At 45.3% G+C, this 26314-nt stretch overlaps 2 protein-coding genes across 2 annotated transcripts in view; both read right to left on the bottom strand.

Moving 5' to 3' along the window:
- Positions 1-26314, bottom strand: part of LOC106859510 (myosin-1B-like) — a 50796-nt gene that overhangs the window by 898 nt on the left and 23584 nt on the right. Inside the window, exons 29-38 of the mRNA XM_088176568.1 lie at positions 3142-3338; positions 2481-2664; positions 2229-2394; positions 1931-2055; positions 1439-1747; positions 1131-1334; positions 721-846; positions 456-626; positions 266-370; positions 49-144 (exon numbers count right to left, since the gene is read on the bottom strand). Coding sequence (XP_088032694.1) covers positions 49-144; positions 266-370; positions 456-626; positions 721-846; positions 1131-1334; positions 1439-1747; positions 1931-2055; positions 2229-2394; positions 2481-2664; positions 3142-3338 — 1683 coding nt within the window. The remainder of the gene's footprint in view (positions 1-48; positions 145-265; positions 371-455; positions 627-720; positions 847-1130; positions 1335-1438; positions 1748-1930; positions 2056-2228; positions 2395-2480; positions 2665-3141; positions 3339-26314) is intronic.
- On the bottom strand, positions 3589-13968 carry LOC106859527 (myosin-1B). The gene is given in 25 exon segments (XM_088176564.1): positions 3589-3728; positions 3820-3946; positions 4178-4567; positions 4656-4746; positions 4834-4979; positions 5065-5241; positions 5344-5586; positions 6111-6366; positions 6457-6593; positions 7048-7171; positions 7438-7555; positions 8613-8922; positions 9466-9636; positions 10150-10299; positions 10408-10526; positions 11498-11636; positions 11723-11826; positions 11928-12026; positions 12123-12186; positions 12316-12430; positions 12495-12602; positions 12701-12728; positions 13282-13438; positions 13530-13673; positions 13762-13968. Coding segments are annotated over 25 exon segments (3864 nt in total).

The raw sequence follows: 26314 nt of genomic DNA on the forward strand, positions 1-26314 counted from the left end.
TACCCTCTGGGAATGTGCTTCTTGCCAAGCACTCAGAGAGATACTTACAGCCTCCTCAGATTGTCTCTTGTAGGATTTCACTTTCATTTGCAGCTTGTCCACCAGATCCTGCAGCCTGAGAATATTCTTCCTGTCTTCCTCAGACTAGAGAGGTTGGCAAACAGGATAGAAAGACAATAGAGAGGTTAAAAATTCCCTTGCAGATAATGCAAAATGTGACTGACTGTGAGCAAGCCCTGTCAGAGCAGGAGCCCTCCTGCCTTACCTGGTAGGTCAGTTCCTTCACCCTGCGCTCGTACTTGCGCACGCCCTTCACGGCTTCAGCGCTGCGCTTCTGCTCAGCATCAACCTCCCCTTCCAGCTCCCGCACCTGCAAGGACAAGCCCATCCCTGCAGCTTCCCTGGCAATGTCTCTCCAAGGACACGCTCACTCACACACACCCAGCCCTACACACCCTGGCCTCCAGCTTCTGGATCTGCTTCTTCCCTCCCTTCAGTGCCAGCTGCTCGGCCTCTTCCAGACGAAGCTGCAGGTCCTTCACTGTCTGGTCCAGGTTCTTCTTCATCCTCTCCAGGTGGGCACTGGTGTCCTGCTCCTTCTTCAGCTCTTCTGCCATCATGGCCGCCTGATCAGAGCAAAGGGTCAAAGCCATTTTAGGGCTGGAGATATTTTGGGCAGAGTACGTTGCCCATCAGCAATGCCAGGAGCACCCAACTCACATCTGTGATGGCCTTCTTGGCCTTCTCCTCAGCATTGCGGGCTTCCTGGATGGTATCCTCCATTTCACTCTGGATCTGGGCAATGTCTGTTTCCAGCTTCTTCTTGGTGTTGATCAAGCTGGTGTTCTGTGCAATGGGAAGGACATGGCAAGAGATGAATTTTAAACCTTGCCATAATAAACTTTCTACCTGAGCAAAGTCTTTCCACTTCCAGCTTCCACCCCTTATTGTGGAATTATTGTTAAAATGGTTGACCAAATATCAGGCATGGGCTTGGGGAATGGAGGCAAACCACGTCTTTCCCTGGGGACAGCAGTAGAGAGGCCTTTCTTATACTGCTGGTCCTCTGATAAATTTCAGCCCTCTGTGTTTGGTCAGTCACAACACAGCTCTTTGTTTCCTGCCCTGACCTGGGTGTGGAGGAGCTGCACACGTTCAGTGGCATCCAGAAGCTCCTGCTCAGCCACTTTCCTTGACCTCTCTGTCTGCTCCAGGGCTGCCCGGAGCTCCTCAATTTCAGCCTGCAGCAGGTTTGCTCTGCGTTCCACCATGGCCACCTGCTCCTTCAGGTCATCCTGTGTCCTGAGAGCATCGTCCAGATGGATCTGGGTGTCCTGGGAAGAAAGAGAAATGAAATTACCAGGAGTCAGTGTGCACTTGAGTGGCAAAAATGTCAGAGATCTCATTTTTCTCTTTTCTCTAGATCTGCTGAACGGACCTTGAGCACTCCCTGTGTATTTCTCAGGTTCTTCTGTGCTTCTGCAGCCACACGGTTGGCATGGCTCAGCTGGATCTCCATTTCATTCAGGTCTCCCTCCATCTTCTTCTTCAGCCTCAGGGCTTCATTCCTGCTCCTGATCTCAGCATCCAAGCTGCTCTGCAAGGACTCCACAACTCGCAGGTGGTTTCTCTTCAGCTGGTCAATCTCCTCATCCTTCTCTGCTATCTTCCTGTCAATGTCAGCCTTCACCTGGTTGAGCTCAAGCTGCAGACGCAGGATCTTCCCCTCTTCATGTTCCAGGGAGGCCTGGACAAGTGGACACAAATGTTGATGGCATTGATAAACCTATTGCTTGCTTTTTAGGGAATGATAGGATATTTCCAGAAATCTCAGCTGTTTTCACTCCGCAGCCAGAACGGAGAGGGATCCATTTCTCCTCCCCATTTCCTCATTTATTTAGTGCAGATACCAGTGACTATGGTCATGTACCTCAGCTTCCTCCAGAGCAGCCTGGATTTCAGACTTCTCCTGCTCAACCTGCTTCTTGATTTTCTCCAGCTCATGAATTGCCTTTCCTTGCTCAGCAATCTGCTCTGTGAGGTCAGAAATCTCCTCTGCAAGGAAGGGTGAAAAGCAGCATGGTCAGGCACAGAGCTGAATGGAGAAAGGCTCTGGTGCATCAGGGGTCCAAGCATGTTCTTATCCCTGCAGGCCCAGGGCCGTTAAGTGTGGCAGACAGACAAGCCTGTGAGGAAGGGCAGCGAGGAGCAGAGGCGCAGGGACTTACGCTGCAAGTTCTTGTTCTCCCGCTTCATTGTCTCCAGGTGGTCCAAGGACTCCTCATAGGCATTCTTCATCTTGAACAGCTCCGTGCTGAGAGAGCGCGACTCCTTCTGGGAGGCCTCCAGCTCAGCCTGCGTTTCCTCATACTTCTGCTTCCATTCTGCCAGGATCTGCAGAGAAACAGGCTGTGAGTAGGGCTGGGGCCATCACAGGGGCATGCTCTGGCCACGAGTGCTGGTGCTGGAGGCCAAATGACCTTGTCAAAGTTCTTCTGCTTCTTATCCAGAGCAGCACAGGCAGCATTGGATCTCTCCACATCAATCATCAGGTCCTCCACTTCATTCTGCAGCCTCTGCTTTGTCTTTTCCAGGGAGGCACATTTGGCATTGACAGCCTCAACATGTTCCTCTGCATCCTGCAGACGTTGAGCCAGCTTCTTCCTGGAAAATGGTAAGCACAGTTCTTAACTGGAAATGAAGGTGGATGTTGATTATCATATTCACCAGAGCCTATCCCTACACTCTTTTTTTTCCTATTTCATTTCCCCAAGGTCTTCATGGAATCATAGAGTCATAGAATGATTTGTGTTGGAGGGGACATAAACAATCCACTAATTCCATGCTATGGGCAGTGACACCTTCCACTAGACCAGTCTGCTCCAAGCGCTGTCCAGCCTTACCTTGAACATTCCCAGGGCGGCCACAGCTTCTCTGCAGTCTTGCTATCCCTCTGCACTTTGCACAATCCTATACATGTTCTATCTCCTGCATTCATTGTCACATAGCTTGTTTACCTCATGATTTTCTGTTTCATATAACTCCTCAACCTTCTCTTAGGTTTTTGTCTTTGAAAATCTCAGTCTGTCTTTAAATTTCCTTTCTTGGTGTATGCCAATCTTCCACACAATGTTCACGTACTTGGCCTCCTCGAGCTCCTCCGTGCGCTGAATCGCGTCTGTCTCGTATTTGGTTCTCCACTGGGCCACTTCACTGTTGGCCTTGGACAGGGCTCGCTGCAGCTCCCCCTTGGCCTCCTGCTCCTCCTCATATTGTTCCCGGAGCAAGTCACAGTCGTGGCGAGCAGACTGCAGGGCGTGGGCCAGGGCATTCTTGGCCTGGTGGTAAAAATATGGCAATAAGGAGTAGGTGTTTCCTGGGAAATTTCTCTTACTGGAACTTATACACTAATCTCCATCCCAAAGAGATAGTGGTTAACTGACTCCCTGACAAATATATAGGAGTCCTTCACTGCAAGGGGGAGCGATCTAAGGAGATTGTTTAAACTTCTAATTGGATCACCTTTTGAAGTCTTGAACACTTCAAGAAAACCATATATGAACCATATGAAATAAAAAAATATTTATTTCATATGTAATGTATCTCCACCTTTATCTCTTCTTCTAATTGCCGCTTCAGTTCTTCAATCTGCTGAGTGAAAGCCTGTTTCCCTCTAGACAGCTGAGAAATTAAAGCATCTTTTTCCTCCACCTGGCGTCCATATTCACCTGAAAAAGTTTGTAATTGAGACATTTTAATAGCCAAGAGAACAATTTACGGGGTTTTCCCATTTCCAAATTACAGATGGAAGGGCTGTACCAGATTCTGTCTGCAGACGAGCTCTTTGAGCACTAAGATCACTAATCATGCGCTGATTCTGTTCCTCCTTTGTTTTATATTCACTCAGCTGGTCTTCCAGAGTGCGGCACATCTTCTCCAGATTTGCCTAGATATCAATTGCACATAAGAAAATTAGTAAACAACTTGATCCTGCCTTCTTTTAGCGGGAAAATAAGTCCAGAAGATGCAATTGACATATCTTGGGACAGTACATGCTCCCACATTTCTACATATAGGATTTGGAGAAATAATTTATAATATAATGTGATAAAAATTAAATAAGATTAAAGAAAAATATAACATCGCTATCAAATTCCTCATAAAAATAATTGTGTACCTTGGCTTTAGAGACAGACTCAATGTTACTGGCTAAGTCATCAATCTCCATCTTCATCTCACTCTTCTCCTTCTCCAGCTTCTGCTTCACACGTTGCAGGTTGTCGATCTGCTCCCCCAGCTCAGCTGTGCTGTCCGCGTGCTTCTTGCGCAGGGCGGCAGCCGTGGCTTCGTGCTGCAGCGTGGCCTCTTCCAGGTCACGGCGCATCTTCTGGAATTCTGCCTCACGCTTCTTGTTCATCTCGATCTGAGCTGCTGTGGCCCCTCCTGCTTCTTCCAGGCGCTCACTGATCGCCTCCAGCTCCCTGGACAGGTCAGCCCGATGCTTCTCTGCTTTAGCGCGAGAGGTTCGCTCTGCCTCAATTTCCTCCTCCAGCTCCTCAATACGGGCCTGCAGAACAGCAGGGACCCTTCACACCCGTGCCCTCCTCCTGCCTGAGCTGAGCCTCAGCAAGGCAGGGGAAGGAACAGACACTTGCCTGCAGCTCCTTGATTTTCTTCTGAAATTGCATGCCTAAAAGTTGCTCATCCTCGATCTTGCTCTGGATCTGGCTGATTTCAAAGTCTTTCCTTTGGGCCAAGTGAATTGTGTTAGAGCTCAAAGAAAAAAGACAAATGCTCCAGCTCAGCCCTCAGGTGCCCCAGAGCCACACTTACTTCTTCAGTTTCTCATCCAGCTGCTGCTTATCATTCTCCAAATCCATGATGCTGTCCTGGGCCAGCTTCAGGTCTCCTTCCAGTTTCCTCTTAGCTCTCTCCAGGTCCATGCGCAGTTTCTTCTCTTGCTCCAGGGACCCTTCCAGCTAAACACAACAAGACCATCAGTGCTCTACCAGCCTGATCAGGCTCCAGACCTGTCCTGGTCCTGCTCCATGTCTGTGTACTTACATCATCCACTTGCTGTTCCAGCTTGATCTTGGCTTTTGTCAGAGTATTGACTTTGTCCTCCTCTGCCTGCAGGTCATCCAGGGTCTGCTGATGGGCCTCTTGGAGGGCTTTCTTCTCTTTTGTCAGCTTCACGATGGTCTCATCCAGAGCTGCCATCTCCTCAGTCAGGTTTTTCACCTTTGAGAAGAAAGGAGCAAGAACAGATAGAAAATGGTGCTTAAAAACTTCATAACAAGACAAATCTTTTCCAGAGTATGAGTGACAGGTTCTGCCTCATACCTTGTTTTCGGTGGCATGTTTTTCCTTCTCCACCTTGGCCAGTGTTAGCTCAAGGTCATCAATATCTTTCTTCAGCTCTGAACATTCATCCTCCAATTTCCTCTTCTTGGCTGTCAGCTCAGCATTAATTTCCTCTTCTTCCTCAGCCCTTTCTGTCACTTCTTTAACTTTGGCTTCCAGTTGGATTTTGGTTTTGATGAGCTGGTCACACCTTTCCTCAGCATCAGCCAATGCATCAGCTTCCTGGTAGGGAGATGTCATTTTTAGTGATATGCTTTTTGAGGGAATATTGTGATACTTAACCCTCATAGTGCAGGGTCTTGGATAGCTGTTTTGTAGTTTAAAATTTGATTCATGTTCCAACAGACTGACATATAATATAGAATTTATTTTATATTATTAGTTTTGAAACACCAGGTTTAAAAGCTAAAATCAAGTTAAATCTTTTTCAATCTACCTGAAGAGATGGGTATTCATATATTTGTACAGGGTATAGAATCCAATATTATCTCATAATATCAAATATTGGATCAAAGTGCATAATCATAAGAATATCTCAGCATACACCATAGAAAAGTGTCACCCAAGTAATATTTTGACTACAGATACCCCACAGTCCTTACAGAAGCTAGTTATACTTTTGAGAGCACCACTGAAAGAATTGCAATTGTACTGATCTAAATCCAAGTTTCTATGCACCTTGAAAATGTAAATATCAACCTGGTAGTCACCGTAGAATGATGATAAAGCCCACTGGTGGTACTCACAGACTGAACCTGGAGCTGCAGGTCATTTTTCTCCTGCACCAGTTTCACCATTTTTTCCTCCAGCTCCTTCCGCTTTGCCTCAGACTTTGCAAGCTCCTCCTTGGTTTTCTCAAACTCTTGTTTCATGTTGGCCATTTCCTTCTCAGACTCTGCACTCTTCAGCAAGGGCTTGATCTTGAAGAACAGCTTCATCCATGGCCAGTGTTTGACATTCATGAATGCACGAATGTTGTACTGGATGCAGAAGATGGATTCCCTGAAAGATAAGTAGAAATAATATTCAATATTTACACAATGATGACACAATAAGCCAAGAACAGTGAACATGATTTGAAGAAAACTCTACCTCCTCTCCACCATTCTCTGGTACTCCACCCTCATCAGGAAGCCCCTGCACCTGGCCTGGGTGCGGGTGATGAGCTGTGCCAGCTTCTCATCCCTCATCTCCTCCAAGAGCCCCACCAGCCCAGCTTTGAAGAACACCTTAGGTAAGAACATGAAAACAGGTGCATTGTCTGTACTTGTTTAACATAACCTGGTACCCTGCCTCTCATGACAAACACTATGGAAGTTAAAAGCAAAACCACAAAGAATATATGTAGTGCCAGACATGCTTTTGTAAATCCAAGCTTCTGATTACTTGCAGTTGAGGAACTATAATAGCCAGACATTTTTCATTTATTTTTATTCATTCTTGATTCTTTTATTCTACAACTTTGTCTTAAGTTAGGAACTTGATTAACCTTAATTAAATCATCCTATGACCATGAATTTAATCTTATTTGTGTGTTGAGTAATCAAGAATCTGGTTCATTTATTTTACACTATTTCTTATACCCTATTGAATCATTTCATGTACTATCTGGGGTATCTGAGTGTCAGTATCAAGCCATGCAAACCAAAACTACATAGCACTTGGAGCAAACAGATCCTTTACCTTAGTGTGACCAAATTTGTATTGAGTATGGTCTATATCAATTGATCCAAGAAGTTTCTCACAAGCCTTCTTGCTGTCAATGAACTGTCCCTCTGGGATAGCACTGGCATTTAATACTTTGTATCTGAGGGAGAAAATGGAAGGACTTGCTTTGACCTCCAGAATACTAAGGGTCTTTTCCAACCCAAGTGATTCTATGAATATGAAGAGGTCTGTTGTTGAGACCAGCTGGTGGGTACATGGCAAGAAAGAGTCTTATGAACTGTTGAGAACCAACAGCACTTGTTAAACTGAAACTTCAGAGAAGGCTTTAGGCTCAGGAGGGGAAGGTTAGGTTTCAAGAGCTATTTAAGATGGACAAGGTGGTCCAGTAAGAGGATGAAGTCTGACCTCTGTTTAAAATCTGCATACAGGACTCTGTTGGGAAATCCTTTCCTGCAAATCCTGATCCCTTCCAGCACGCCGTTACAGCGCAGCTGGTGCAGCACCAGCTCGTGCTCCATGGCACCTGGCAATGCAGAGCACAAATACATGCCATGTTCTGTAATACAGTGGAGAAGAGCTGCACCACACTGAAAACCTTCAATATATATGTAAGTCTCTTACCAGGTGTTTTAGTTTCATTTGGGATGATGCACCGTACAAAATGGGGGTGGGTGCTTCTCAGGTTGGTCATCAGCTTGTTTAAATTCTCCTGGGAGAGTCATTAAGAAAATCTGATATTAGCAAATGTAATTTCTGCTGTAAGCATCGAGTCCTCTGAAATGGAATACCATACAAAAACCAGCAGAACCCTGAACTCAAGCTCTCTGCACCAGTTTTTCTGACTTTCCACAGTTCTTTGCTATAATTAACTTAGTGTATAAAGTCCTTCTGAGTAATGTGTAGGAAAGACTGTACTCTTAAACACACAATTTTAATACATTTCATTAACTCTAGTGGAATGCTTGCATTTAAAAGGATATCCATTTTCCATTGGATGTACCCAGAGAGATAAAGTAGTACCCCTAAGAGGCAGTGTGAAGCATTCTGCAGTAGGCATTTAGGCTGGGTCATATGAGAACACTACATAGAACTTTTGTGTTTTCCCTACTAAAAGCAAAAGGGACAAAACCAACAAGGAGAGTTTTCAATGTCTAGATTATACATTTATCTTGGAAGGTAAGGTGAGATGAATCCCAGCCTTAAACAAATGGAAAAACTGATTCAGTGAAATTAAGTCCATTCAGTGAAATGAAATATGAGTAGATTAATTGGATTTATTCCTAGCTGAATGAGGCCCAAGAACTTCAGAATCTTTTAACAGAACCAAGCCAAAACAAGACTAGCCATACTAATTGGTGGGTTTGCTCCTCATCTTAGGAAGAAATAGTGACTTCTCTACTGTACCCGAAAAAGAGCTGAGACAGTCTGGAAGGAAGAACCCTTCTTCTTGGCACCTTTCTTGCCACCACCAGCACTTGCCTCGGCTAAATTGAAAATAAATAAAACAGACTATTTTTTCCTTCTTTGATTCCTTTTTGCCAGCTGTACGTCAGTGAAAACATGGAATTCAAAGAACCAACCTGCATCTGCTCCACCATAGTTGGCAAAGAGTAAAGCCAGGGTCTTCACAGATGATTTCTGGTACAGCCCAATGACAGTTTCATTCAGAGGGTCCTTGTTCTTCTCCAGCCAGCCAGTGATGTTGTAGTCCACTGTGCCAGCGTAGTGCACCAGGGAAAAGTGGGCCTCAACCTTCCCTTTGGTAGGTTTTGGCTTCTGGAAGTTGCTGGACTTGCCCAGGTGCTGGTCATAGAGCTTGTTCTTGAAAGAGGTGTCAGTTGCCTTGGGGAACATGCACTCCTCTTCCAGGATGGAGAAGATGCCCATGGGCTGGGAGAAATCACAAGGGAGACCAATTGTAATTTATCTTTCAGGGCAATAATGACCTTCACCTAGGCACAGTGATAGAAAACAGACTGAGATACACATCAGAAAATACTATAATTTAATTCCATTTTCTTCTAGGAAGTGTGATTGATCATATTGATACTTACATTTTTTAACACAAAATTACCATAAAAAATATAAATTAATGTTGTTTGTGTTGACTGTGCTTTGTAAAATCAGAGCACTACCTTCTTATTCAGTGGAACTCAGAGCACACACAGATGTGTTGGACAAGTTGAACATGAGCCAACAGTACACCATTGCAGCAAAGCCACCAGCTCATCCTCAGCTACACTGTGCTGCTAACAGCTCGAGGGATTTGATCCTTTCCCTCTACTCAGCTCTGAGAAGTAACATCTGGAGTGCTGTTCCAGCTCTTGGCTACCCAGCACAAGAGAAACATGAACATAGAAGAACCCTTTGGAAAATGAGACCAAGTAAATACAGAGATCCCACGCATGTAACTGATTTGAACAGGAAGGATACCTTCTCAATGAGCTCAATGCAGGCAGCCAGGTCCATCCCAAAATCAATGAACGTCCATTCAATCCCCTCCTTCTTGTACTCCTCCTGCTCCAGCACGAACATGTGGTGGTTGAAAAACTGTTGCAGTTTCTCATTGGTGAAGTTGATGCACAGCTGCTCAAAGCTGTTAAACTGAAAATAAAATAAGAAAGATGCATATTTGAAGATGCAGCAATAATTGCAAGACCTCATATTTTAAAATTCAGGAGTGCAGTCAACTTGACTTCCCGTGCATTTCTTCAGTCTGTTTTATGGCATTATGAAAAAGAGAAAAGGATCAAATTAATTGTCCACAAGGAAATTTTTTTCATTGACAAAATTTAAAGATAAATTATATATCCTGTTTGAAATGAGACCAAGTTACAGAGGGAGAAAACCCAAGCTTAAGACTATCATGATTACATATTTTTATACTGTCTTGTCCCTGATCATATGATCAATGAACTTTTTTGATTTGACCATTTTGTACCTTTGATTTTGCACATCTTAAAATACTACAAGTCCTTTGAAAGGTAATTTTTTTACTTAAAAAAGACAAATAGTAATAATCATGTGATGATACTATGTTTAGTTTAAAAATGTGTCTCAAATTGATCATAACATTCAGTTGCCTCTTTCAAATAGCTCTTACCAAATCTTACTTACATCAAAGATCTCAAAGCCAGCAATGTCCAGGACACCAATGAAGTACTGCCTGGGCTGCTTCGTGTCCAGCTGTTCATTGATACGAACAACCATCCACAGGAACATTCTCTCGTAGAGTGCCTTTGCCAGGGCACCCACAGCATTGTGCACCTACAGAAAAAAAAACAAACAAAAAAACCCCTGGAGTTACAATACGGGGCAGAGGAAAATCAAAAGGATATTCATTCTACGCATGGTTACAGGTCACATGTTTCTTACCTGCTGTGCTGTTTGGCCCTTGGTCACGTATTCATTCCCCACCTTGACTCGGGGGTAGCAGAGGGCCTTGAGCATGTCAGCTGAGTTCAAACCCATCAGGTAGGCAGCCTTGTCAGCAACTGAAAAGCCAGAGGAAAAAGGAAAAAATGTATGTCCAATAGTCTTTGAATCCTGGGGCATTCCCAAAAGGCTGAAGGGTTCAGATTTCTATTCTTTGAAAACCTTTTATAGAATCTTGTAGAGGGGATCTTTGTAACATCACACTTGCCATTAGGCATATTGAGCTTTTCTAAAAGAATTTCTGTTTGAAGTTCTTCACTGCAGCATGCAGAAAGTAATGAAGTTTTAAAAGTCTCCTGGCACAAAACTGAAAACTGAAGCTTGCTAGTCTGAATGTGTGCAGTACACACGCAGCTCAGGAGCTGCAGTGACAACAGTAGATCTGATCTACTATCAGTAGGTACTGATCTACATTCAGGTGATCACAACCACAAAATAGTTACAGTGGACCACAGAGACAATATCTCTGTTCTCCTTCAGATCCACAGCCTACAGCCTTTTCTGAGCTTTTGTTCCTGATGTTCAATAAAACTCGTTTGGCTTCATCCTGTTACCAGTGGTACTCCCCACCTGCTTTTCCCTTTAACAAGAGGAGGCATTGCTCACAGAACTGAAGACAGGGGTCATAGGTCCTGTGCCAACAAAGGAAAAGAATGAAATAACACCTCTCACAGCTGACTTTCCTGAGCACCTGATAGGTGAAGGTGCATGGGAACATGGTTCCCTGTCATGTTAGAACTGAATCACTGGGCTATTACACAATTGCAAGCAATATTCCACAAAAAGTAAGATTAAGGAACATCCATAACTCCTGACTTCTTGAAAGTGTATGAAGACCAGTTTAAAGTATTAATTGTTCACATCATAAATTTTGTAAATCCTGAGATCAGTGAACTCCATGTACTAAAGACAAGAGACAGCTATTTTTTCCTGGATGATTGTTTTCCTTGAGATCTGAAGGCCAACAACTTTCACTGTCTTCCACATATGTAGTGGCTTACAGAGGGTTAATTACTGAGTTTGATAATACCTTCTGTGCCTTCAGGCTCTGCCTGCTCCTCTCTTGGTTTCTGCTTGAACTTCAGGTTCCCGTAGTGCATGACAGCCCCTGTCAGTTTGTAGATGGCTGTTTTCTCATCTGGAGTGAAGCCCAGGATGTCAATGGCACTCTGATAATACAATGAGCAAAGTGAAATATTTGTATGTTATCTGATGTATGACCTGTGCCTGTTCACCAGTTCTGTGCATTACTTACATCTGTCGCCATCAACTCCTCCTTGTCATCAATGCTGGGAACAGTGATCTCACCTTGACTCACAAAAGGGTAGTCAAATGGGTTGGTGGTAATGAGGAGCATTTCTGAAAACAAATGTGCTCAAGAGTTAAATTTAATTAATCTTGTAATATAGTTAAATGTTGCTCAGAGATTTTCCTCTCAAAAGCTCAGTGATGTCTCCTACCAATTAGCTCTGGCTTCTTGTTGGACATGATCTGATAAAAGATGTGGTAGCTCCTTTCCGCCTTGAGCTGGAAAGTGACCCTGGACTTCTCCAGCAGATCTGGCAAGGATGGTAGAAAGAGTTAGGCACTTGTGGGAATGTACATGGATGTGGGAATTTGGGAAGGGATGGAAACAGTCCAGGACAATCTCTTACAAGTTTCAATGTCAGCAGAAGCCAGTTTGCCTGTGGCACCAAAGTGGATTCTGATGAATTTGCCCTGTTAAGCAGAAGCAGCAGCAGGTCAGCCTGGATGTGTACTGCTGACGTCTCCTTTGCATGAAGAACTGCTCCAGCATCATTTGTGATGCCATGAGGGGGAGAGATTTTATGCAAAGCAAGAACTCACAAAGCGTGAGGAGTTGTCGTTCCTCACAGTCTTGGCGTTTCCAAAGGCCTCCAGCAGTGGGTTGGCGCTGATGATTTGATCCTCAAGCGTTCCCTGCAGGGGAATTATTCAGTGACTGTGTTTAGTTGGCAGGGCAATGCCAGGCCAAATGTTCAGGCTGTTCTTCCTGACTCACCTGCATTTTGCCTGATTTCTCCTCCTTCTTCTTCTCTCCACTGGCTGCAATTGTTGCAAAGTACTGGATGACACGCTTTGTGTTCACAGTCTTCCCGGCACCGGATTCTCCGCTGCCAAAGCCAAGAGAGAAGCAGAGGGTGCGTGGTCAGGCAGGAGGTGCCCTGGCACCAGAGAGCCCCGCAGGGACCCGCACAGGGGGTGTACGTACGTGATCAGGATGGACTGGTTCTCCCGGTCTGTGAAAGTGGAACAATGAAAGGTGTGTTAGCAGTTGACCCGGATCATGCTAAGTTGAATGAGAAGTAAAACTGCAAACCAAAGCCGGGGATTCTTCAGAAAGTCCAAGACTACCCAATTCCCTTCTATGTCCCAGCAGTATTAAGCATCAGCCCAAACGGATATATATATTAAACAGTCAGAAGCGTCTGGACCTGAGACAAGCTTTGTATCACTTGCCCTTCAAGAAATAGGACCAAAGTACCTACCCAAGTTCAAAATACAAGAGAAAAATAACTTCTTCTTTCTTACCAGTGAAAAAATGCAGAAAACAGAGTCAAGTTCTATTTCTGCAGTAGGAGAGTGTAGAATTTTGTACAATAAAGTACAAATAATTTACTATGGTAAGTTTATGAATGCTCCTAGGTCAGTTTCACTTGAAATTGTTTGCTACATAAGTCGACCAAATTCACAGTCATGCTCTCTGGTGGCTCCAGCTGGCTTGTCATATACTCCAGTGAGATCAGCAGGGCTTTTTTGGTTAGACTGCTGTGAGGGTGGTCAAGCACTCACCAGTGAGCATGAACTGATAGGCGTTGTCAGAGATGGAGAAGATGTGTGGAGGGGCCTCCTGGCGCTTCTTGCCTCGGTAGGCCAACACCACCTCGGGGTTGTACACCGGCAGCCACTTGTAGGGGTTGACAGTGACGCAGAAGAGACCCGAGTAGGTCTGTGAGGAAGGGACACAGCACGTTGGCTTCCCCTGAGCCTGGCCCAGCAGCTCCTGAGGCTGCCCAAAGGAAGCTGCTGCTGCCACTTACGTAGATCATCCAGGCTGCGTAACGCTCTTTGAGGTTGTACAGCACGGCGGGTTCGTGGAGGTGGGTCATCATGGCCATGTCCTCGATTTTGTCATACTTGGGAGGGTTCATGGAGAAGATTTGATCTTCTTTCACGGTCAGGGTCTGCCAAGAAAACAAAAGATCCTCCTATGTCAGATAAGAACCTAATGAGGGAAGCAAATGTTGTCCTTCAGCCTTGTTTTTGACTCACCTCTCCCGCTTCAGTCTTGACAGTGACTTTGCCTGATTCCCTGCTCGTGATTGTCCCTTTCACAAATGATTCTTTGGGATGAACCACAAAGACAGATGACTTTGCATCAAAAGGTTTGTTTTGGGCTGCAATTCTCTCCTTTTCTGATTTTCGGAGGTAAGGAGCTGCCTCCCCAAAAACAGCCATCTCAGCATCTCCTGAGGCCATGTTGGCACTTTACTGAGGATGACTCAGCAGACGACTCTGAGAAGAAAAAACATAGTACTGATTATTTATCCTGTAGGATTTGGAAAAATTTTATCCTGTGCCTTGGTGTCTTTTCATACTCAGGGTATTTTAACATGAGATAACTAGAAACTTAATGTTATGTCAAAATAAGAGGCTTTAATGGATGTAGTCTAGGTCTTCAAATGTTTGTTGATGACCTTTTCAGAGCTGTGGATTTGCTGTTTTAATAATACTGTCCCTGTAAGACAAGAGTGAATTTGTTGAGCAAGTTTCACTATTAGGAATGGAAATAGAAGAAATAGTTAAAAGGATGAACAGTGAAGTAAAACTACTGAAAACTGTATTGTAGGTGACCTACAGTCTTGGAAAACAGTGACTCTGTGGGACATTTACCTATTTAATAGTAATGGAAAGGTAGTGGGTAATTAATAAATTTTGATAATTAAATTCTCCACTAAAAAAAAAAAAAAGTGCAGGTTTTGTGACCTTTTAATTTCTGTCACAATTAATTTTCTTTATGCATTTCTCCCCCTTCACTACAATACTTAAATAATTTCAGCCCCAAAGTGCTGACTTAGGTGAAATAAAATTCAATCATTGAAATTGGAATTTCCAAGGCTATATTAAGATCTCAAATAAATACTTACTGAAAAAATCTAGGAATACATGAGTTCTTAAAAATATTTTTTTAAAGTATTTCTTCAAGTGATTTATTAAATATCTAGGGTACCTAAATTTACTCAACTGCACTTAAAAATCCTCTAGCTAATTTAGTAAAATTTATTCCCTCTGTGTTCTTTAGGTAATAGATATATTTTTTGTCTGGAATAAGAAAATGGATATCTAAGAAAGCTGATAATTCTGCCACTCTGCAAAGGTGGTTAGAAGGTCTGTATGTTCAGATGATTTAATAATTAATATTTTCTTAAATAGAATACAGGATTTTGCATTTTTTCCTGCTGTGCTTATCTGGTCCCATTCTCCTCCTGACGTAGCAAAGATGGGAAGGCAGTACATCTTGATTTATGTAAGCTCAGTTAAGCAGAAGTGAAGAATGTCCCCTTGGGGATTTTCTGTTTTGACATCAGTGCCCAGAGGATTCAAACACAGTCTTAGACACTCTCATCACTTTCTATTGCAATCCCACTAGGTTTGCATATGGGGTGAACCACTGAAACTTCCTGACACCCCACCCCAAAGGATCTGTCTCTTTACTAAGAATTAGTAAATCAGCTTCTTACCTTTTGTGACACCAGTTGTGTGGCTTGTGGGCTGGCAGCTGGTCAGAACTGTAAACAGAAATGGCAGTTCCTAAATTACTGCTGCACAGAAATCAAAAGTGAAAATACGCAGGTGCCTTGAAAACAGATTTATAATGGATTCCCCTCCTGGACAGGAGCACGGGAGGCAGCAGGAATGTGGTGGCACACGAGGCTGCCATCCCCTTCCTTCCTGCCAGCCTGCAGACCCCATCCTCTTACCTTGGAGCTTTCTGTGGAGCCAGGGCAGACGTGGTGCAGGGACGTTTTATACGATCTCGCCTGCAGATGCTACAGATGCCTACTCTTTCTTCGGTCAAAAATATTTTGGCAAACCCTCTTTGGTAAAGCATTGTCTGGCAAACTGAACTAAGGGCATAATTGTCATTTGACATGACTAGATATAATTAGAAAATTTTGATGTCTTAGTGGCTATATGAATACATCTCCTATAAACAATCTTCCCAGGGTGTTAAGGAGAGAATCTGGACTAGTCAAAGCACTTAAAGAACTTGGATTCAGGACTTATGGATTTTATTGCTGGCTTTCCCACCGACTCATTGCACAACCTGGGATGGATTGCTTGGTATGTCTGTGCTGCAGCTACCCCAGCTGTACAATAGATAAAACAGGATGTTAAAAGATAAATCAGCATTATTAAAACCTTCTGGCAGTTTTGTTGGTTTAACCCTGAAAGCAGAAGTGCAGAAGTATAAGAGGTGAGGAGGGTAACAGACACAGCAGGGTGGTCAGCCAAACACTGCAGCTGGGAGAGGCTGGCTTCTACCTGAGCTTTTAAGTTGATGGCTCTGACAGATGTGAGGCAGCTTTAGGGGTATCAGGAAGAGTGCACACACACACACACACACACACACACACAGAGGCATGTGCCTGTGTGCCTCTTTGCATACACTTCAAATTGCAAATAAGTGTCAGATTCTCTAAAAACTGTTCCTGTGAACCCTGTGCCCTGTGATGGGTTATACCTGCTGAGACTCCTGATCTGCAGGTTAGTGCCGGTGAGCAAGATGCTCCCTGCTTTTGCTGGCAACTTAATTTATCCTTAACTTTATTTATCCTAATGCCTGTAACCCTTGGAAGAATAAGTGATTTTAAATGCCAGCTGAAATCAGCACACCTACTTACAAATGGTAGAAAACTCCTCTTTTCAGTAATACTTCTAAAAATAATTTGATGTATACACAAACACATCATGTCAGCATGCAGTCCCAGATGTTCTCTACCTGATATATCCTCAGTCCAGCACTTCCATTTCATTACAAATATCTTGCACACTTAGTCCAAAACACCAGAGCACTGGGGGTGGCAGACATGCCTGGACAATGCTGATGGAGAGAAGGGAAGGGGATTTACTTGTGGTGCTGGAGAGACACTGGTCTTGTTTTAGGAATAGAGCACAGTCATGTGAGCTGATTTAAATCCTGTCAGATTTAGGCTGAGGTACTTAACACCTTCTTTGCCTCAGTCATCAACAGAAAGAGGGGTTATCCTCAGGGCAACCAGCCCTTTAAACCATTAGTCAGATAGAGCAGCAGAATGGACTCCCTGCAATCCAGCAGGAATTAGTCAGTGACCTGCTGAGCTTAGACACTCACAAGTCTGTGAGGCCAGACAGGATTCACCTGAGGCCACTGAGAAGAAGAAGGGAAGAATTTGCCCAGCCACTCTCAATCATTTATCATCAGTCCTGGCTTATCATCAGGACTTTCCTATAACCAGGTGTGAGAGACTGGAAAGATCGATGTCCTGAGATATTTTGGGATGCATGTGTGTGGGGGAAGGGCAGGTCAGGCCCTGCCCTGGTGGGACAGCGCACCTCCCCATGCCCCACCCCACCTAGAGCCATGATTCTATGATTCTGTAGCTGAGAGTGCTGGGTTAGACCATCTGACTTTGGGGACAGTGCCTTTCCAGTGGCCAACAACAAAAAGTCATTTTACTCAGAGAGATCTTCTGGGTTTTTGCTGTTGTGCTGTGCAGGATGTGGACCCAGCTGTGCAAGAGGCAGGAGTGAGGCACACAGCCAGGCAGCTCTGGGCAGGCAGCTGAGGGAGGTCTGGTTTGAATGGGAAGCTGAGGTGTCTCCAGATATTGACACTCACCAGTGATTTGGGGATTGAATTTAGTGTCAGTAGGTCCCCATAGTCCAGTGGTAGAACATAAAACCTTTTTTTGAAAATGGTCCAAATCTCAGAAGAAGGTTGTGAAGTAGAACACAGCAATGAAAGGGATACTTTAATCCACATTACTTTTGAATATCTCCATGGATGGAGATTTCACAATAGCTCTGGGAAAGCTGTGCCAGTGCTCAGTCACTCTTACAGGAAAGAAGTATTCCCAGATTTTCATAGGGTGAAAATCTGTGTGTCAGATTATGCCCATTGCCTCTTGTCTTGTCACTGGGCACCACTAAAAAGGGCCTGGTTCCATCCTCTGTGCACCTCCAGGTGTTTATATCCATGGATATGATTCACCTGATCATTCTCTTCTCCAGGCTGAACAGTCTCTGCTCTTTCAGCCTTCCCTTAGGAGAGAGATGCTCCAGTCTCTCATTCATCTTACTGGCCCTTTTCTGGGCCCTCTCCAGTAGCTCTGTATCTCTCTTATAGGGATGAGCTCAGCATCACTCCACGTGTGGCCTTAGTGCTGAATTAAGAGCAAGGATCACCTCCCTGTACCTGCTGCAACACTCCTCCTAATGCAGACACTATTCACCTTCTTCACAGAAAGGACACATTGTTGGCTCATGTTCAACTTGCTGTCCCCCAGAAGCCCCAGGTTCTTTTTTTGCAGAGCTGCTTTTCACCTGGTCAGCACCCAGCATATACTGGTGCCTGGGCTTGCTCCTCTCCAGGTTCAAGTCTTTGTGCTTGCTTTTTGTTATTGGGTCCCAGATGGACCTCAGGGTTTTGCCTCACCAGTACTCAGCTGCACACTGTCCTTAACACAGAAAACACTAAATGTTTAATGGGGCTTGGCAATTGCAGAATCACAGACACTCAAATCTTATTGCCATGTTTATCTTTATTGTTTATTAAGTTATAAAAACAAGATAAAATGTTAAAACAGCAACTATTTTCACTTGAAAGCTCTAAATTCACGTCCATTTCCTTGTTTCCTCTTTTGCATTAACGAAATAGGACACAGAAAACAAGAACTTCTCTTTCAGTATTTTGAGTTGCTGTTTTTAAATATCATTTTGTTGGAAAGTAGAGGTAAAGCAATGGCAGCTGTAAGAGCATGCATTGTGAATACAGGTAGTATATGAACTCTCAGGCAATGTCTACAGGGGAAAGACACGTTTGTGGAGGCTGGAAGAGGAGACAAGAGCAAATGTAAAAAAAAATTGAGCAAACAACCCAGCAGTCCATGTTGTAGTGTATGACATAAAGTTCATGAAAAGTGAAGTGTTTGGTCAGCTGTCATAAACATCCCTGGAAAGCAGTCTAAGCTACTGAGCATCTGCTTTGGATTTGGGTTAAGTTATACAGCGCTTCTCTTTCACCAAAGTATCATTTATATGACACTGGTATAGTGGTTTCTTACAAAGAAGTGGGAAGTCTCTAATCTGAAATGGATGATTCAGATTTCACTTTAGTTTCACTCTCTAGATCCCAAAAAATTACTTCAGGGGAAGCTTTGCCATGTTTCCCTTACCTAGGTACAGCAAGGAGAAATCTGTCCAGGAAAGAATCTGTTGAAAGAAGTGCAAGCATCTCAAAAAAAAAAAAAAAAAAAAAAAAAAGCGCAATGTTTCCTGGGAACCATTACTATTCAATCCTGTCAATTCTATTTCCATCTCTGCAGGGTGAACTTCACTGGGACCAGAAGCAAACCACAGCAGAGATAAATGGGAAGTGGCAGGCTGGAAGCCATCTCTGGATACAGACTGTGCTGACAGCAATGCAGTGTCGTCAAGGTGCACATTCCCCAGGGAGGAGAAGGGATTCAGTCGTGCTGAAAATAGATCCTTCTTGAGACAGTGATCAGACAGCTGCTCCCTTTCTGCCAAGGCCTAAGACGTGTATTTTGCTCTACCCACCCCAGCAGTTAGCTGAGAGATAAGGAGTGAGAAGGCACTTTCTAGGCAGGCAGCAGCCAGGCTGGGGAGGGCGAGGGGAAGTTCCTGCAGGTGCCGTGTGTTGGCCACTGGGAACCTCCCCCTCCTGCCTGCTCAGACTCATCGAGCTCATGAACTAGAAACACAAGAATGGCCTGTATGGGCGGAGGTTTTGCAGTAGGAAAAGGAATGTTTCTTTGTAGTCTTTACCCCGGGAGCTACTCCCAGGCTATATGCTCTGTGATTCTCCGAGACAGATGGCCTCCAAGGTGTCCCCTCTGGCTGGGGGTGTGTCCAAGTAGCCACTCCCGTGAAGCTGAAGCCGTGGCCCTTAGTGAAATCTTTGATTTCGCTTCATTCAATTAACTGACAGTAATTCCATGCCATTTGCCAAAGTATATTCCTCCAGAACACCAAATCCATAATACTGTTTCTCATGAACATCAGCTGAGATGTCCTCAGCAGCAGCAGCTGGCTTTGGTTGCTTTCAGTCCCTGAAGAGCAGTGTGACCTGCAGGCAGAGTCAGAGATCTGTGGAGCTCACTGGGGCAGCAAAATGCATCACATCACATCTGGAAGGAGCTCCGCCAGGTGAGGAGCAGCAGGGCAGGCAGAGTACAGGAGATTCTTCTCATTACCACAGGCTGGACATAGTCTCAGTGGTAACTGTATGCTGGTAAGCATTTCTCCAGGTCCATCTCAGGAATTTACCGGTGTGGTTCAAACATTTTTTTTTTCATTCTGAGTTGCCAGGCATGATTTTTCAGAAATATGTTTATGATACAGCACTAACATCACCTCTGTGGGTTATTTCTGACAATAACATAACATTGAAGGAAATAAGATTGCATAATGTCCCTGTCCATGTCAGAGAGATTGGATTAGGTGAGGTTTAAAGGTTTCTTCAACCCAAACCCTTCTGTGGTCTGTATGACTCTCTGAATGGCTCTACTGGGTAAGTCCAAAGGAACAGGCAGACTCTAACACCAAGACATTTGTCATCATCCCACTTTCTCCCAACACCCAGCCTCTGCATGATGTTCCACCCAGGTGGTGATGCCTTCTAGAGAAAAAAAAGCACCTCAAGATGGTGAAAAATGTCATGTGAATGGAACAAAAATCAAGTAACTTGCAGATGGGAAACTGTACTGAAAACGGCAATGTCTTCTGTGTGTCCCTGCCAGTAATAGGAGACAGCAGCACAAGCACATTCCTACTATCTCTATATGAAGCCTCAGAAGCCTTTGGCCTTCTCAGGTCTCAGTGACCTATTTGTACCCCCACGTGGAGCCTGTAATGGTCATGGGACAGAGCAGATATCCTGGGATATCAGGGGATATCAGGGATCTCCTTGCACACTCTGCTATTGAGCCCTGGGAGGCTGGAGAGGGCTCAGAGCTGCTCAGCTTCTGCTCCAGTAAGAAACCTCCTGCTGTGGGTCGAGGACCTGGAGAGCAGGCTCAGGTACCTTACACAGACAGAGATGTCTCCTTGTGCCTGGGAACAGGTCACTACAGCTCCTTCTGTGTGATCGGGGTCCCTGATGGCCTGACAGGTAATTGAGATGTGCTCAGGGCCACAGAGGCACCAGGAATGAGCAGGATCTGCATGGATGTGCTGCTCCTCTGAGCACACATTACAGCTAAGGTGAAAGGAAGTCAGTCCTGCATGTGGTGGGTCACTATGTCAACCAAATCAATTTGCTGGGTGACTGGTGCCCAGACCCTGATAAACTGTAGCAGGTATTCCATAAGGTACAATCTACACACATCTGTTCATTGTTTACACACACATTTGATGTGTTATCAACTCTCTTAGATGTCACACAGGGAACAGACAAGCAGCTGTGCTTGGGCATGCTTCTAAAATTGGGTTCCTCTCAATGACAGTGTGACACTCAAGAGTGGCACAGCCCAGCTCACAGAGCAGTGGGGAGACAGGTAAAGCAGCAAACTTTCCTTTGGGGCTGAGAACTCTCCACTGAGTACCAGAATTGTGCTGTTCATCAGACTCCTCATGTTCCCAGCAAACACCAGCGGAAGAGCTGGCCTAGGAGGTGACATTCAGGATGTCCTTTCTGTCACCCACCACAGCAGCTGAGGAGCTCCTGTTACAGAGCAGGGGAGTGGGGTGGGCAGGCTAAGACGCCTCCGGGTAAGACAAAGTCAAAAGACGCCAAGTGGCAAAAGGGGGAGGGAAGGAGAACTAGGATTAGGGGCATAATATTAGCACAAGCAGCAACTGTATCCTAAAAAAGACAGCAATGAGGTGGTGTCTTCCTCAGTTGGCACTCATTTGGGACAGATGCATAAATCCTTCTTCTGGGCAGATTTCAGTGCTGTAAATGGAAATAAACTGGTATAGAATTTCTATAAATCTGCTCACTTTAAAAATTAGACTTTTCAAGACTAAGGCAACCTAGTGGATTACAACAGAATTTTCTGAGTGACACTCACTGTAGTGAAGTTGCAAACAGTATACACAGCAGAATTTTCTAGTGCCATTTCTGAACTAACTTGTTCTTGCAGAAAAGTTCCTTTTGCATCCTTAGAAAATTTATCAACGGTTTCATTATTTTATATTGGAAGACAGAGTCCCTTGTGGGTCAGTCTAAACATTTCTTTAATTGCTCTCTGCATTCATCTCATGTACCGAGACAAGACTACAAGTCCCTGCTGCTCCTGAAGAGCAAATCACTTGTGCAAAGCAGAGGAGCTCCAGGTTTTTTTTCTTGGATGATCCTACATAAAGCATATGTCACAGGGTGGGCTCAAAAAGAGTGACAAGCCAGGTCCCTGTGGGGTGGGCCACAGCAGCAGCTCAAACCTTGGACCACTCTGCACCACTCTCATCCACTTTCCCTCTGCCAGAGAGAAAAGCAGCCCCTGAGGCTGCTGGACCCCAACCCGAGGTACCTGCCCTGCCTGGGGAGCTGGGGTCTGGCCATGCTGGGGGCTTCCAGGCTCCACCTGCAAGTAGCCCCTGAATTCTTCAACCCTCTGGGAAGGTCTGGATTTTCTCTCTGTCCTCCCAGTACAGCTTTTGTTCCCAGGTTTGAGAAATGCTGCCTGAGGATTTGTTCTCTGCAGTGCAGACAGCTCTGCTCAGCACCGTGCCTGGGCATGAGTGACAAGCCTTGTACCTTCTCAGCAGTAATGAAGCAACTGAATAAATACAGCAAATTATTTCTTCAGAACTAAGCTTTACAAAGAATTTCAGAAGTAGGGTATGAGTTAGTTGTCTGCAGATTAGCATTGTAGTGTTTCCAATCAGTTCTCCTCAGATTTCTCCTGACCTTTCATCCCCAAACTGTTCTGAGTTGTCATTTCTTCCACCCCCACATCCTCTACTTATCATTTATTTCTTTGCCTTGCACACATCCATCTTGCTTTCCTCCTCCCAGACCCTTTCTGAACTCCCCAGCACTGTTTCAACCCCAGATCAGTTCTGTGCTTAGTCTCACACTGTCTCTTACAATTTTTTTTTCTGCAACAAGAGTCAAAATATATCGAGTTCAGCTGCTCACACATTGGGGCCCAGCTCTTTGATTTGAACATGTTCAACATGGAGCTCCACTTGGCTAAAAGAGGGGACAAGACTTTCTGCAATGCTGCTGTTCCTGCAGCAAGCCCTGCCTCTGCTTTCCTCACCATGGAAGGGATTCATGAACTGGGGCCTCTTGCTGATCTGCAAAGCAAAAATGGTCTTCTGGGCCCACAGGCATTACATTAATTTGTTGGTTTACCCAACAAGGGTAAACCTTGAGAGAAGGATTGCCCCATCCACCCCAAGGAGCCCCAACTCAGTGCTGGAAGTACCTGGGCAGCTGCTGTGCTGCCCATGGACAGCACATCCCAGCAAGGAATGGCCATGGAGCTGAGCTGGTGCAGGGCCCTTGCACAGGCTCCAAAGGAGAACACTGGATTCAGGCTCTGAGCAGGGAGAGCACACTCGGGCCCCATTCTGATGTTTAACCTTTCAGCTGGCAATGGAGCTGTGCTGCAGCGAGTCTCTCTGGGGTAAGAATAGCAGCTGCTGCCTTGGGACACAGCACACGTGTCCAGCTCCTCCACGGCAGCACGTTGCAGTGCCACATAGAAGGCAGCCTACCCGCCCAGGAATGTCTTCAGGCGCTATTCGTGGAAGAAAATCATCCCCACAAACAGGCACGACCCCGCACAGGAGTCTTAGGAGAGCAGGGCTATTTTGGGCTTTTGACATTGAGGATGAAAGGAGACACGGGATGGGCTGATCCTCCTGGTAGGGGCCTCCTCCAAAGCTCCTTTCAGCCTTGTCCCCTCCTCTAGCAATGGCTCTTGTGAAGGCTGAGGGGCAGTTTGGTGTGGTCTTGGAGCACAGGAGAGGCCAGAGGGAGCTGTGAGTTTGCTGGGGGCAGGGCCAGCCCTCAGGGCCATCAGCAGTGCCCAGCTGTGCCCAGGGCAGGTCCTGCCTGAGGGTGTGCACCTGTCCCTGAGCTCAGGGCATGGGGCTGCCTGCTTTATTCTCAACCACACCCATGACAGCAAGAGAGATACCAGAGAGTATTGTAAGGCTCCAAACAACTTGCTGAAAATGTACATGAAATACAAATCCTTTGCATCCAGGAGGGTATTTACTTCTTTCCACCTGCAGCTCTCCATTTCTGAGTGGTTCTTCAGCACCAGGAATGTTTGAGAGGTCTGTTTTCCTCTTCCCAGCCATCACAAATTCCCTCCCCAACTTATTCCCATTCTTTCAACATCCTCTTTCTGGTGTGGGTTTCTTTCATTCCATTTTTTTCATGTCTCATTTATTTCTGCTTAATTTACCTTGCTTTGTGAAAAGTTGCAGATTAAACTGTCAGAGGAAAGATCACCACTTTCCCAGAAGAGTTTTCTAGCTGGATCAACCAGCCAAGCTGGTCTGCCTTGTGACTCCATATTCAGCTGGAGTGATGCACAGCAGCAGGCAGGAACAAGTGGTCAGGGGACTGTGTGTGTATTGGGTAGCTTATAAAGTGCTGCCATTAAATGCAATCCCACACCCTTGGGGGTCAGTCTCATGCTAGCTCCTGGAAGAAGGCCATTTGGCACGGTCACAGCCTTTTAAGCCATTCCTATGCACATCCAGCACTGCTGCAGACAAGGACTCCATCAGTTCAGGCAGCAGACAAGAGCCGTAACTCCTCATGCATGGTCAAGTTATTTTTCCAGCAGCCTCATAAGTCACCTTCCTAAGTCTGGCTGTGCCAGCACCTCTGTGCTTGTTGGGCATCCCCAACTGTCTGTCAGAACACAGTACAATGGGTGTGGGCACTGTGCACACAAGTCCACCCTTGGCTGTTCACTTCAAGGTCAGGCTGCTGATTTACCCCCATTTGGTGCCATATGCTGTGGTTCAGGTTCCTGTGGATCACCTTGCCTGGTAGTGACTGAACCAGTGGTCTGTGGTGTGGCAGGCTCTGTGACTGAGGTGTTGGACAGGGCTGTGCTTCTCTGAGGATCCCCAGCACTGCAGTGCTCATTTCATGCTGCCCTGGACCATCATGACTCAGCACAGGCCAAACTTCTTTGCAGAAACTCAAGCTGTGAGGATTTGTGCCCCATGGCCATGCATTTCTTGCAATCTCTGGCAGTGCAGGTTTTCCACAGAGCTCCATTGCTACCAGCAGGCTCTGAGCCCAAACCTGCTCTCATGCTCTCAGGATCCTCCCCTCCAAACCAGCCAGACCTACATGCATGGTGTTATGCCAACAGAAGCACCACAGTCCTGGATAGAGAGTCAGCCTGGGGACTCCAGGTGCTGGGTGGGAAAGCCAGGCTCTGGAACCTGCCATTCAGCCAACCCTGTCATGGGTCAGAGCCAACACAAACCAAAAATGAATTCCATTTATGAAATGGGAAAGAACTGCACTGCCAGCAGAAAGGAGTTGGTGCAGTGAAGGTGGGGATTATCCTGCTAAAGCCACAGCCATGCCTTGCAGGGGCTGCTGTGCTCTGCCTCCTGTGCTTTGAGTCTCAAAGAACCAGGGACTGTGTAGCTGGGGCAAGAGTAAACAGCAAACTTTGTACCAAAAGCAGGCAAGAGGGATGGGAGGATTACATGACAATGCCATGTTGATGCCCGGATACTCTGGAATGAATAATGACAGGCCGGTAAGAGTTACCAGACTTGCCTAGCAGTTAGTAATTTTCTGTTGATTTTGCACAGCTACTCCTAAACAGTTAGAACTGTTTTTCTGCAGATTCACGAAGTAGAGTATTGCACTGAGTAACCAGGCATTTGACATGGTGGGCTAGGGTCAGTGACATGGCCTAGGAGCACAGCAGGACTTTGGATTGCATCCTGAAGCACAGCACTGTGTCATGAGCTACTGAGAACAAGGTGCAGCTGCTCTCCTGAGAATGTGCTGCTTCCAGGCTACAGGAGCTGAAGCAAAATTCATCCCTTGGGAAAGCAAAAAGCCTGTCGAACCTCTAGGTTTTAAATTCAGGATAAGACTGGTGAAACTGGTGACAGAAATAGTGAGACTCAAACCCTCAGTTTTGACTAAACTTAGTAACAAAATGAAACTCTCATTTAAACATTCACATTTGGAGCATCTGAAGTTGCAAATATCTATTTTATTGACACTGGCACAGCAGCAGCGACACAAAATGTTTGTGTTCATAAACAAAGGGAAAATTGCTTCCACAGCTGGAGAGATACTTGGTGGAAGTTCTAGTTATCCCAGAGGAAGCTCATTTTTCAGATTTTAACACCTCCTAGAAAGGAGAGGCTTTGGTTAGTCTACACATGCCAAGATGAGTCTTTTGATCCCTAAAATCATCCATCTCAGTGCACCATCCAGCTAGGATGTGCAAGTGGAGCCCGAGCCAATGCAGGGATATCTGGAACCCTTAAAACCACTGTGTGAGTTGAATTTATGCTGGTAACACCAGGATGGCCTCCATCCACAGCTGAAGTGTGAAGAAAAGATTAATTCCATTATTTCACTGACAAAATG

The sequence above is a fragment of the Sturnus vulgaris genome, chromosome 20, assembly GCF_052056855.1.
Source record: "Sturnus vulgaris isolate bStuVul1 chromosome 20, bStuVul1.hap1, whole genome shotgun sequence".
In the NCBI taxonomy this organism is placed as follows: Eukaryota; Metazoa; Chordata; class Aves; order Passeriformes; family Sturnidae; genus Sturnus; species Sturnus vulgaris.